The sequence below is a fragment of the Haliotis asinina genome, chromosome 4 (genome assembly GCF_037392515.1).
Source record: "Haliotis asinina isolate JCU_RB_2024 chromosome 4, JCU_Hal_asi_v2, whole genome shotgun sequence".
NCBI classification, from domain to species: domain Eukaryota; kingdom Metazoa; phylum Mollusca; class Gastropoda; order Lepetellida; family Haliotidae; genus Haliotis; species Haliotis asinina.
Window position 1 is genome coordinate 47,784,901 of NC_090283.1, and position 14,338 is coordinate 47,799,238.

Genomic DNA, 14,338 nt, shown 5'->3' on the forward strand with positions numbered 1-14,338 from the left:
TGTCAAAGGATTCAGGTGTGTAACAAGAACCCTAATCCGAGAGGATTAGATGCGAGATGCGACCAACACAAGTAAAACTAAAGAGACGCCTTCCTGTGAATAAACCAGTACAGACTACAGAAACTGTAAATAGATCTGGAAATATACTACATGTATGTAAAGATATTTCTTGTCAGTAGGAGGGTTAATCTCTTCACAAGTCCATGCCTTATAACCAATTCCGGGTCATCAGTCAAAAATAGTTCTTGTGCAATGTAACCAAATCCACATGATGTAAAGTGTGTTCTGTTGTAATTGCTTGAAAAAATGCAGTTTCTATTGTGTGTTGAAACTAATTGCATGGCGAAAGTGGGAATTTATTCACTTAATGTCCTACTGTCTTAATGCTTTAATGCTATATTTTGTGACCGTCATGAAAGATGCAAATATATTGTCTAAGCACATTCCCAAGGATGTTAGTATTGTGACTGAAAACAAAAACAACTTCACTTGCTTTGATACCTGGTTGTATTTATAATTCAGGGGCAAACTTAAGAATTTGATATATTTTTTGTACACGAGAAAATGGAATGGTATAAATCGTTTTCCTATCATCAAATACATATCCCAGTTTTACACTTAATATATATTTATAGTTTCACAGTTATATAATACAGTCCTAAACATAGTTGCGTGTTTTGGAACCGAGACCCGTGCTCCTTACACATGCATTATGTATGAAAGATTACACACAAAAACTAGTATGGTAATGGACAGTCATTTCTTATCATTTAAATATGGTTATTCTTTATCAGTATCCCGACATACAAAGTTTTGAATACAGCATATTAACTGTATATCTTGATATTAGCGTTAATCAGGAGGCATAATGAAAGATAAAGAGAGGCAGTTAACGAATGTCGATCAAACAGTTAGAAAGAATAAACGGTGTATTTAATGTTCTACCGTTACAGAAATCAATAGTGAAGTATATAACATCAACATTTATATGACAACATGAAGTCGGCTGTAGTTGTCAGCGAAGGGAGGTAACCCTCTGAGATTACTATTCTGAAAAAAAGATTTTTTGTCACCTTTGATTGTTAACTGCTGAAGAGATAATACTATTATTGTAGTTATGTGACACCACTTTCAAGTCACTCGTTTATGCTGTGTAACCATGCCCAACCAACCATGTTACCTAAACATTGTTTGGACTCTGACGTAAAGTACAGTCATGCTATCTTATTACCTTTTGATGCGCACTATACTAGGTACAGAAACCTTTCATGACGAGAGGCAGGGGCTCATGAAAGTATGTTGATCATTTTAGAAAATACGGTTGCACTATTTTCGTAGAATATTATATCCTCGTCATTGCAGTTCAATATGAGTGAGTGAGTGAGGGAGTTGAGTTTTACGCCGCACTATTATTCCAGCTATAAGGCGGTGGCCTGCAAATAATCAAGTCTGAACCAGACGATCCAGTGATCAACAAATCTAGCATCGACCTGCTTAATTGGGAACCAATGACATGAAACATACAACAGTACTTCCAAAGGCATCTTGCAGTTCATTTCGTCTTACAAGTTCCTTCTTGTTCTTCACCTTTTGATGGACATCATCCCCACCATGACCAGACTAAGCCTCCAGTTTCAGAAGGAGGACATAGACCATGCTGCACTGAGACCATCCATTGATGTTGTTACACAGGTATCACAAAGCTGAGAGTTTGATGGTGTTAACGTTCCAATAACATCAGAGGCTGGCGTTGAGAAGCAGTTCTCAAATGTTAGGGCTGCTTTCCTACAAAACGTCATAAGCGAGCTTGAGAGCAGATTCCCAGCTGTGGCTACTGACGTTGTCACATGCATGTCAATCCTGTCACTTAGAGGACTGTCTTTCTTGTTTGAAGGTAATATAACAACTGTAAAATGTGTTATCAGTTTAGCTAATCTGATGAAAACGAAGCTTCATTTAACTACAGTACAATTTCTGAAAATATATACATAAAATACCAAATTTTACAACAGACTGTAGATTCGTTTTAAGCGTATTTAATAATTTTCAGACTACTTTATGAAAGTAAGATTTCTTTCACATTGTGATGATACAAACATTTAAAAACAGATGTGCAAATGGCCTGAGTTAGTATTTTCTAGACATTCCTTTGCTGTTGCTGTGGCAGAAAACACTGGGATGCAGAACAACTCCAAAACATCATTGACTTCTACAGTCATTGTGAGAACACCTTTGTAGACGCCGAGGTGACCATCAGAGAATGGGCAATGTGCAAGGATATGGTTCATCAACAGCATTATCCTTGTACAAGTATATGTCAGTTATGGCAGATACTGTCGTCAAGACATCCTGATACTTTTCCAAATCTGTGCAAGATTGCAAAAGTGGCTGTCTTGTTGCCCCTCCAAACAGCAACTTTTGAGAGTGGTTTCAGTGTTCAAAAGCTCATAAAGAGGTCACACAGAAACAGGCTGTCATCAGAAAGGCTTGACACGCTGATGCAGTTGGCTTTAGGATCTCCTGTAAGGGATGTTTCTCTTGCACCAGCCGTCACAAAATACAGAAGTGACTAAAAGAGAAAGCTCTTTTGCTGAAATGAACATTGTTGATGTTTTTGCAGTTTCAAAATGAAATTTGAATATTTACAACCACTGTGTTCTGTTGTTAATACTATATTACAAACCAAAATATGGACCCTTCCATTTTGTGTTTGGAACCCTAATTTGTAAGTGAAGGGGTCCAACGGACCCCAAGAAAATTTAAGCCAGAGCAGTCAGCGAGCCTGACCACCGGCTCCCATTAGTCACCTCTTACGACAAACATAGTCGCCTTTTATGGCAGGCATGGGTTGCTGAAGGCCTATTCTACCCCGGACCTCCACGGGTTGCTGCAGACTGTGAATAACTATCACTTTTATCACAATGTAAACATAGTGTAGGACTACAGAAACTATGTGCAAGTAGCAAGTTTAGATGAAAACGCATTTTCTAATATGCAAAAACAAAGCAGACAAGCAAGTTCATTTCCAGATATATCATGAACCTATTTTATATCTAGTAAATGTAATGACATGACTAGATTTACACTGCGATTGTATGATCCCAATTCGATGTGGGATGTGGGTTGATGCATTTCATAACAAACATGGTGAAGTGTGGGTAGAACACAATGTGGATTTCATACTGTTCCCAGTAAGTTAACTTTTCAGATTCGGAAACCGTTTGTGCCAAACAAATGACACTGTTAATAGCGTATATATTTTGTTTCAGGACAATAACTTCCAATAGAAGAGCCTTCTGACATGGATGTCTAGAATATTTGATTATTTGGCGTCAGGCTTGTGTGGAAGTATAAGGGGACTGTGCTTGGATGATTCCCAAGGAGTAGTGTGTGTATCATAGGTGTTCTCACACTACGTCTAATTCTAACCCATTAAGTACGGACAGTCTTACAGGCAATGTGGAAATGTAACGCCTGGATGATTCCCAAGGAGTAGTGTGTGTGTCATAGGTGTTCTCACACTACGTCTAATTCTAACCCAAACAGTTGGGGAAGTGGGAATGGAAGAGTCCACACACAGTCCTCTGTAGTGATCAGAAGGGTGTTCAAAGAATGACAAAATGCAAGCTACCGTCCTATTTACATGTAATGCTTGATACACATAATTAACATATGATTAACACATGCCCCACTCAGTCACAATAATAGGTGAATCTAATGGAAAGAAATCATGTATTCGGCTTTTTAAAGGTATATAGAAAAGTGTAGGCAACTGAAGGTTAATATCGTGTGTCAGTAAGCTGAGTATCGGTAACCCAGAGCAGGCAGTACAAGCTCAGTATGCGGGTGGATCACAACAGATGTGCACAGGCGTACAATCATCATGTAGGTAGGTAGATATAGCTATGTAATATCAACACTCATCACAGAGGGGATATGTTACCAGTTGTGCGATGGTGCGTTCTATATAAATGTGTATTCTTGTGAATGAATTTGTAGAAATGTCATACTCATGTCATACATTCAGTCACGTTCACTATGAAGTGCATCACAACATTCGCCGTCAAACAGTCTGTCTTTAGCACATCGCAATCGGTCGTCCACAACAATATACTTCCTCTTCCTCTTTGGCTCACGTTGTCCTTGACTGCTCCCTCTTAATCAGTTTTACAACGCATTAATGCTGGGATGGCAGAAAGTCACGGAGTTCAGCCTTCAAGGTTGTTATTTGTTCTGTTGGCAAAGTGGCTCCATTCAAGCTTATCCCACAGGCCCTCATGTAGCCAGGTCAAAGTGATATAGTCCATAAACTTCGTACACGTCTCATCCATGGGTACTTTGGCAACAGCGTCTGTCCAAATATTTTCGACCTGTTCCAGGGGTGCACGTGGGAGGATCCTTGCTCTATGAGCCAGGTGCCTGAAGTCGGCGTCCTTCTTGTAGTGTGATGTAAGGCCACTCTTTTGAATCGTTTTCCATAATGCTTGGGTGTATTGGATGTTGCAGCCACGGATTTCCACTCCATCGAAGACAACATGGACTGCGTTTGCGACGACTTTCTTAAAATCTATGTGCAGAATCTGTGGCAAACATAACCTTGTACTTATATTTTTCCACATATCCTGCTCTAATTTCACCTCATAGTCACATAAATCTTTAATTTCTACAGCTTAATTTATGTTGTTCTATGAATTAATGTAGTGCTGGGAGACGGGACACCACAACTTGGGAACTTAGCCTTTTCCAGAGAAACTCCACGGTTCAGTGATTATACATACTAGGCGTTCTGATATGTCAGCTCATTAGGCGAGACAGGAAATAAACAGGAAATTTAGGAGAAACGGGTATGTAATGGTGATCAAGTCATGCCGTGTCTTATTGCATAATGAGGCTGTGTAGAGTTCTAAAGGGTTTGTGTGTCGAACGACTGTGGGGCTCTCTATGGGGTAACAGGGCAATGGCTGGAGGTGTAAGAGGACAGTGTCTGGAGGTATGAAAGAGCAGTGTGTGGAGGTGTAACAGGAGGCCTAACAGCTGTCTTGTGTGGAGGTCTAACACGTGTGTATGTGGAGGCCTAACAGAGCCGTGTGTCACGTTAGTATATAACAAGGCCATGTGTTATATCAACCAGGCTATGTGAGGCCTGGCGGGCTTACTTACAGACAGCTGTCTTGGCTGTGTGTAAAAGTCTACCAAAGCTGTAGGAAATCTACCAACTGCAAGAGAGGTATCACGTGACTAACAGCATCCAGGACCGTCCACGCAGTGGGCGACCTTTAGTAACATCACAATGTCAGGACCGACAGATTGTGTGCAACCACCTGCAAGAGCGCTGTCCCAGAACTACGGAAACAACACGCCAGGCCATTCAGACGCTGAACAGACACATCAGTGCCAAGACAGTGCGCCGACCATTCCGCGGAATGAACCTCTCCTGTCACAGACCATATCATAGACCTGTCCTCACCGCTCCTCGGCGCCAAAGCCATCTTCAGTTGGCAACCTACCATCGATGTTGGCGTTATCGACCATGGAAGGTCGATATTGTGTTTCGATAGTTGATGACAGAGTAAGTGTATAACGAAAGCATGGGCACTGTTTTCCAGTGAATGTTTTGTTGAAAGAGGCTAGTTGGTTCGAGCAACGTGGTGTGGGGTCCAGTCGGTCTGAACCAGCTAGTTGACACCGTGGTTTTCCAGAATCTTGACCCAGGAAGAGCAAATGACGTGACAGCTGCTAGCTGTATTGAGAAGGTCATAAGACCCAATGTTGTACCACATTTTAGACGTTTTTGAACTTCCAGCAAGACAACGCTTGTGTCCACACTGCCAGGGCAACATTGGACTTCTTAAGACAACATGACATCCAAACCCTACAATAGCTTGCACTCAGTCAGGACTTGAATCAAATAGACGAGTTTCAAATAAGACTGAGTGACCTTCCACCAAGGCCAACAACTGCGGCTGGACTTAATCAGGCACTTCGCAGAGTATGGACCCAAAAGCCAATGGCTTTCATCAACCGCCTAATTCTTTCCATGTACAGATGATGCAATGCTTTCATAGGTCTCCATAGAGGCCACACACAATGCTGACATATAGGGTATCCTAATGGTTTTTGGGCGATTTTATTTGTGTGAACACGTTATTCCCGGAAAGGTGTTATATTTTGAAGTCAATGCTCTAAGTTTGATTGTTACTGAGAGTGAATTAAAGTGTGTACTTCTGGAAACCGCTATCCACCTTTCTTTAGTGGTTCAATGTATTTATCGCCAGTGTCGGTGTATAACACACAGTTTCGTCTTGTGAGCATAAGACGAATACTAACTGAACATGGGAGACATAGAAAAAGCACATAATCTTTATCATTATTTATCATTATTTTACTCACTACTCACTGCACGCATGTGGCCGCGGGAAATGTTATTCATAACAAAATCAGGACCGGTTCCTCATTCATATATTCTGCTATGTTCTACTGCTATCTTACTACGAATGTTTGCCATTGAATAACTGGAATGCAAAAGAATTACCTGTGTTCAGTACATCTGGCTCTATTGTAGGTTGTTTTGTTCTTTGTTCTTTACTTTAAGCCGCTCTCAGCAATATTTCAGCTTATATGATGGTTGCCTGTACATGATTAAATCTGGACTAGATCTAGACAGCCCAGTGATTGACATCATGAGCATCGATGTTTGGGATACAAGGACGTGTCAAGCAGGTCAGTGAGCACAAGCACCCGACCCCGAAAGTCACCTCTTACGAAAGGAGTACCTGAAGCCATATTTTAACCGTAATCATCACAGGTTGTAAACAGAGTAAAGCCCTCGAACAGCCACGATGTCAACTTATGTTTTGTGCACTTCCAACACGTTACTTCGAGATTATGGCTTTGCCAAATGCTGACAGAATGTAAAACTAGACTCTGCCAGCGCGAAAAAAAAGGCTTGCAGACATGAATACACATTATCGTAATGTGCTGATGTCACAACTGACGTCGGTGTCAGTGTGAGTGAGTTCATTTTCTACGCTGCTTTTGAAATAAAAAAATCAGTCATTTCTGCAGCAAACCAGATAGTAACCAGATATTTGTTCTGTTCATATCCGCCACAATAAAAGTTGGAACAATTGACTGTACACTGTACAGTACAAATCAATTATGTATAAATATAGCCCGTATCGTTACCTTTATAATTAGTCATTACATTTACAATTAGTCACGATGGTAGTTAGAATTGCATGTTCAACATCAGTCAGGTCAATCATATCATTCGTGTTGTGATCCCTGACAATATAACACTGTTGTGTGGAGGGCTGTGCTCCATTTACAAAATGCCCACTCCATGTCAAATGATAGGGTCAGTAGGAAGATAGCGTTCTCGCTGCACCGAGAAAGGTGAGTAAGACCATATCTGTCCCCTGTCATCCATTATTCATGTATTTTTACCTAGAACAAATGGTGAATATCGATTGTTAATAAATACCAGGCTTGGTATTTGGAGATAGTGATCCAATAAATATACCACGTATGAGCATGCTTCAAAACTAGGTAACCTTATATTCCTTGCTTGACAATGTGTAAATCTGGTAACGCCAGTAGGTCGTGTTTCATTCACTAGATAGTTTATTAGTCAGGCGCGTGACAAGCCATGCTTTACATGTAAGCCCGCTAGGTTGCTTAGTTTTATATTCAGAGAGTACTCAGGACCTCCCAAACCATTTTGGCAACAATGATGTGTAAGCCCGGCGTTGGCAGATGCGAGTGTTGACAACTTCCATATGTTCACATCTATACTGTCAGGCCGTCCGGTGTCCCGACCGCATTCGTATGTATGTGAGTATGATAGCCTAGCTTGTTGGACTTTCCCGTCATAGTTAAAATTATTTTCACTGCTCGACCTAGTTCTTAATGTAATCTGTTAATTATGAGTTTGGACTCAACGAATTCGCTCGTCTTCGTCACAATATAATTACTAGCTGGTTCCGCTGCCGACACAAATACGTGTTGACATAAATTGTGGAAACTGGTTAAATCTCACAACTGATGATTGGTTCATTAGTGCTGATCAGTCATCGAAATCAGTTGCTTTGCTTTGGGCTTTCACTGACGGAATGATTCTTCAATTATATTATTACTGTTACATGGGTATGTCAATTTAAAAGTATCGCTGCCAATCCTGGCATTGGTAACAGGAATACGCAACAAACGTCTTTCAGATCTGAGAAACATTGAAGGTAAGAACCCGTTGACAATTTCTCTCATGTAGGGAACTAAATCAGGATCTTAGTCTACCCCATCTGATCATTGCAAGAACTCCGAGCAATATGTCACCCTGTATTCAACATACCCGTATATCTGCAGCAGGAAACACACACGGATGTACCCATGGGTGGTGTTGGTCGCTTCCTTCATGACGATGATGTTTGGCCCTAGCGTCAACTATGCCACAGGTGTGTTTCACGTGGCCTTGTTGAAAGAGTTTGACGAAGACCTGGTTCTCACAACCTGGGTAGGATCCATCTTCGGCTGCATGTTTGCCCTGGCAGGTACGGGAAAGAACAATGATAATTTCAAACAGACTTCAACGATAGTTGTTTTGGACGGTTTGTTGTCAAACGCCACACTCAGCAGTAGTCCAGGTCTAAATAATAGAATTTGGTCGAGACAATCCTGTGATCAAAACCGTGAGCATCGATCTACGCAGTTGGGATACGATGTCTGTCCGATCCCGTTAATCGTTCTTGAAAACCAGCACTAATTCGGGCCCAGCCTTGATAGATTTCGCCTTTGTACACGTGCTGCCTTTTAGTGCACAATTATGTATCGTTACGGTCCACAATACATTTGATTTTGAGACCATGCTTTCTTTGAATTATAGTAGTCTTAGTCTCGCCAAAAAGGCGTGGAGGTCAAGTAAGAGGAAAGTGGATGTGATATATCCACCTTTCTGTTTGTACCAAGCTATATCATCAATTCGGAGAAAGAAATAAAAATACTAATATTGTTTTCTTATTTCAGTTATTAGTGAAGCTTTTATATTTCTGATTAACAACTGTACTGTGTTTTACCACCCATTAAATACACGATAGTTTTTTTCCAGAAATTTGGGATATTTTTTCGAATTAAAAGTATTTACTTATAAAGCGAAGGTTTGTTCATTGACAAATTGCTGTTGTTCGTTACTTACTTCAGGTCCCGTGGCTAGCTTTGTAATCAACGTGTTTAGCTGCAGAACATGCGTGGTGATGTCGGGAATCGTAATGCTGGTGGGATTTGCTTGCAGCAGTCTGGTGACAGATATACGACTGTTGTTCCTGACATATGCTCTTGTGGCAGGTAAGTGCGTAGACTATTGGGTTGCCCAGCTTTGTGACCACTGAAAATAGCAGGACTATTGAGAACACAATGCCATTCAGAAAGTGGTCAAATATAAAATCTGTTTTATTTGGGAACGCAGATTCTAGTACCTTCGTTGAGTTGAGTCCCTTCCGGGATTCGAACCACACCTTTAGAATTAGGCACCTAATCGTCAGCACACATAGTCAGACTCCAAGCCTCAAAAGTTTGGACAATACAATATATTCCGATTCCTCTGATATTGTACTGGCCTAAGCAGTTATCTCTAAGACTTGTTGCCATTAATGGTGAATTAACTCTGTCAGGACGAGTGTGAAAACACAACAGAAACCTATTAGCTCTTCGTGATTTTTTTTCAGGTTTAGGCACGTGTCTGTCAGGGACCGGGGCAATCGTTGTTCTTGGATACTACTTTCCCAACAATCCAGCTGTTGCCCAAGGGTTATGCGTCGCTGGGGCAGGACTAGGCATGTTTCTGCACCCAGTCCTAGTTCAGTATCTGTTCGATAATTACGGATTCCATGGGGCCTTCCTGATAACTGGAGGTATAACATTCCATGCCTGTGTAACTGGAATGCTGATGCGCCCTTCTGTCATTGAGAGAAAGAGGAAAAGAGACATTACTGGAGGTGGACGACTCAGGAGAAAAATAATACTCTCACTTTGTGGGGATTGTTCAAGGATAGGGAAAGTCGTCAAGAATGTATCTTTCCTATTTTTTGCTTTCAGTATTTTTTGTTTTGCTCTTGGCTTATCAGCAGAATATCTCTTTCTACCAGACTTTTGCATGAAACAAGGAGCAACGTTCCGGGATGCTTCCCTCGTGATATCAACGTCCGGCATAGGGAGCGTCATCTCGCGTATTCTCACGGGAATTGCTTCCAGTGACGAGAACATTGGCAGTGCAATATTGCATACATCTACGGCCAGCATCATGGCGTTATTAACACTTTTTGTGTCATTATTCCTATCTTCTTCGTATCTGCAGATTCTCTTTGGCTTTTTCCTTGGATTATACACAGGAGGTTTTTGGGTCCTTATGAATACATTAACACTTGACATTCTAGGACTTCAAAACTTTGCAACTGGTGTTGGTGTGGCTATGTTCTTCTGTGGAACTGGCTACTTGATTGGACCTCCGATTGCAGGTACGCCCTTCTACACGACTACATGTAAAACGGATCTCCGACTGTAGCACTGATAATTTTACCGTCATGCAAATATGCCCATAGTGCTTTCACGACTTTCAGTTTGGCAAGGGTCAGTACCATGTATGTATCATTTCCCTGGTGTCTAGAGTATTGCAAACTTGTGCATGTGGCAACCTTTCCCCAAACAATGCCACTGAGTTCATGACTTACAAATATTAGTCAAGTATTGATCCATTGATACGTTGATATCTTGGTGATAGATGAATGCGGTGGGTTAGCCCTGCGGTTAATTGACTTCGCCGTATGCCGTATGTGTGAAGCCCATTTGTCTTGTCCACCGCCATGATATTGCTGGAACATTACTAAATGAAAATTCTCATAATAAATTCATTTCGACTCCCAGGGGTAGTAAAACAACCAGATTATCACAGACTCGTTTTGCTAAAGAAACAATACGAGGAACCATTGTTAGACTGCAGAGTAATGACCACGAAACACAGGGGGCAACTGGGAGTAGATCGTCATCAACTGCCATTCCCTCGATAGACAGTCAATTCAGGTTAACGACACGATATATACATTATCTCGTAATCGCTCAAATCTGTTGTCTGATTCCTATCAAGGTCAAGGTCATCTGAGGTTAAATAATAATATGCGTTTCACATTTGATGAATTTAGGATTAATTTGTGAAACATCAAAAGTTTAGCAATGTGAATTACATGTGCAGATCTCATAAGAGTAATTAAATGACTATTGTTTTGATAAATATGTTTAACTTACGCTATGTGTGTAACAAGATCTAGCATGTGTTAAACTACTGCGGATTTGCTTTACAATAATTGAATAATTGAAACTTGGCGTGCACGGGAAAAGACAGACATAATGTGTATAACAACATTTAGAAAACAATGAACAGAATGTGGCTGAGATAAAAGGATAACAAGTCAGCGAAACTGAGTGCTTGTCAATGTGTTTTTTTCTCTCAGGTAAGCAGGGCCATTTGTTCACTTTTCAAAGTTGTATTTTCATTTGGCGTGTCAATTCCGGAAAGGGTCTTGAATTTCTTTTGAATACAATGACTCACATTAGAGGTTTCTAGTATAAGGCAACTGTGACAAATCTAAAGTAATGGGTCACAAATATGATATCAACTCACTCAAGTCTTATTTTGTGAGTGAGAAACAGTTATACTGAATGTTACACGGCGAGCGGCCAGTCTTGGATGTAGGACCATCTTGATAATCAGACGAAGGGGCAAACATATGTAGATAGGCCGAATAAGGACATAACTCAAGTTTAACTCCGAGAGTAAGTCCATGTGTGCGTCGTCAACACAAAAACCAGCCCTACATATACAGTCACAGATTCTTGAACGAATTAAGCGAAGTATTGAACCCTCGCCATCGGCTCGTGTTTATCAACACACACCAAAGGGAGGCAGTTCTTAAGCGCCACCTTAAAGGCAGGCAGCTAAAACACTATTATCATGATCACTTAATCAGTAATACTACAAATTACAGAAAACACACTCTCGTAACACAGGTGCTTTTAATGGTCATAATATCGAAAAATTGTAAACTAACCGCATTTAAACGGGAAAATGCTATTGTTTATACTTCATTGACTAATCTTGATAGGCACGAGGGGATGGGGTAGCCCTGTGGTTAAAACGTTAGCTCGTTAGTAAGACCCGGGTTCCATTCCTTACGCGAGTACATTGTGTGTATATTGCTACTCACTCACTGATAGGTTTACTGGAGGAGACTCTCCACCCTGGTGGCAAAGTTAGCTGTATATTATCTCGTTGCAGGTGCAATTTTGGAAGCGACTGGTGATTACTACAAGGTCTTCTTGTTCTCGGGTATGTATCAGTCTATGCCTGGTTTGTTTCTTACACATCATTTCCGTCATATCATACCGTGCGAAAACGGCACAAACCACAATGGCAATAAAACAACAAGTGAGGACATTTGAAACCTATTTGTAGAGGGCAAAGTCGGGTGTGTGTACGAAATACCTATTGGAACGGGTAGCTTTCATTTAATATTTAAGACAAAGCTGACAAAACCAACATTTCTGTTTATATGTGGAAAATGGTTTTTGCCAAGGGAAACTTTAATTCTCGCTATAGGAGGTAACTTATTCAATGTGCTGAGAAGAAAATCATTCTTGTTCTGTGAATTACTCGTATAATTTGTACCTTATAGAAGTACAATGGGGCCTTCCCCATCCTCCCATGTGGGTTCAGTTTGATCAGTGGCAATTTACTATGTATCATGTACAATCATGCAGAATTATGTATATAGTGTTAACAATTGACTTTCACTGTGTTCCGTAGGCCTGCGGAACCCTGCAATCGTACTTTCAAATCATAGATTTCCCCTGAATACGTTTCAAGGTTTGTCTTCACAGCCAAAGCAGACAATCTCATTGGCACCTTACATATTTCTACATACCTAACTTCATATTGTAGACGAGGAATAGAAAAAAACGGCAGTCGGCAGTCACAATGGCAGATAAATCCATTTGTTATGAAGTTAGAACGTTACAAATGAACCCGGAAGAGGACCTCTAAAATGTATGCTCGAACGTATTAAATAACAACACAAAGTCAGTTCAGTCACTATCTATATCACAAACCTTGGTAATTTGAAACTTTACTATTCCCACTCCTTCGGGTGAAATCGGTTTGTTCAAGGAAATCTTTGAGGGAAACAAATAAAAGATTTGACAGACATTATTTGTTGACCTGGAATTTGAGGTTTTTGACAATCATCCTATAACTATTCTATTTGATATGACAAAGGACATTTTAAATAAAAACAGTAGTTACATGATGCTGAATTGACGGTTACATTGCTTTTCAGGTGCAATGATGTTCTTGGCCTCTGCATTAGGGTTTCTTTCAAACGCAAAGGAAAATACACGGAAATGTCGGCATGATGTTCTAACAGAACTGAGCACGTGCAGTGACAACAACATGTGCGATGAAGCTGCAGTTGCAGATGCTACAGAAAACAAGTTGCCCACAGAAAGAAAGGAACACCAGTATCGATTGCATGATGAACATATATGAAACTGATGATTGTAAATTACTTCCTTTAATAATAACATGACATGGTGATGACCATTTGGTAATGTGGAAGCAGAGAAACCATGTGTTGACAAGGTTATACACGTAAATAACCATATCATGTCCAACAGCAGGCTAGAGGGTTATGGATGAAAACTGTGTTCAGTTCGTATTTTTCCATGCCTCTTTATTAAGCTAATTTCATAACACAGATCTTTGATTAAAGCAACGTTCATCGGATGATTGAGTATTACTTTACGCCACAGCGTCGCTTTTGCAGCTGTTTGCGACAAGAGCCAGGTAAGATACATTCAATGTGGAAACTTGAAAAACAAAAACAAGAATGATGTCCACCGCCATGTAAACATTTATAACATAACAAGTATCGAAAAAACTGACATATTTGCTAAATGTTATTTATATCTTTCAAAATCTATGATATCTTATTGCCATTTGAAGTGGAAACATTGTAATATTTGTGATGTAAACAAGTGCTTTAATACAGTAAAACATGTATGTCTCATGGTAACATGTTGTTGACATGGAATACACATCGGAATATCATCACAATTCAACAAAAGGAAATAATGAGTGGAATGTCAATGTCCTGTGGGTCCCATAAGCAGGTCACGACACTTCTCAAGACCTTAGTACTTCCGGTGACAAACAACATTGCATGAGTTTTCGAATGCTGTCATGGTCGTCAGTCAACAGCTGTGAGAGCCAAGCATGGTTGTACACTTGGTCTGGTCTGGT

The 14,338-nt window shown here is 40.4% G+C and overlaps 1 protein-coding gene and 1 pseudogene across 1 annotated transcript; both read left to right on the forward strand.

The window, feature by feature from the left end:
* Positions 1-1,611: 1,611 nt before the first annotated feature.
* Positions 1,612-2,594, forward strand: LOC137282006 (uncharacterized; annotated as a pseudogene).
* A 1,200-nt stretch (positions 2,595-3,794) lies between these two features.
* Positions 3,795-13,819, forward strand: LOC137282538 (monocarboxylate transporter 12-like). The gene is made up of 7 exons (XM_067814301.1): positions 3,795-3,889; positions 6,593-6,720; positions 8,362-8,546; positions 9,193-9,336; positions 9,717-10,505; positions 12,320-12,370; positions 13,377-13,819. The coding sequence occupies exons 3-7, from the start codon at positions 8,378-8,380 to the stop codon at positions 13,583-13,585; spliced, it is 1,362 nt and encodes a 453-aa protein (XP_067670402.1). The 5' UTR covers positions 3,795-3,889; positions 6,593-6,720; positions 8,362-8,377; the 3' UTR covers positions 13,586-13,819.
* The last annotated feature ends 519 nt before the right edge of the window (positions 13,820-14,338 follow it).

Coding starts and splice junctions, on each gene's coding strand:
- LOC137282538 (XM_067814301.1), top strand. CDS start 8,378: ATGTACCCATGGGTGGTGTTGGTCGCTTCCTTCATGACGATGATGTTT. Junction 9,337..9,716: donor GACATATGCTCTTGTGGCAG/GTAAGTGCGTAG, acceptor ATTTTTTTTCAG/GTTTAGGCACGTGTCTGTCA. Junction 10,506..12,319: donor GATTGGACCTCCGATTGCAG/GTACGCCCTTCT, acceptor ATCTCGTTGCAG/GTGCAATTTTGGAAGCGACT.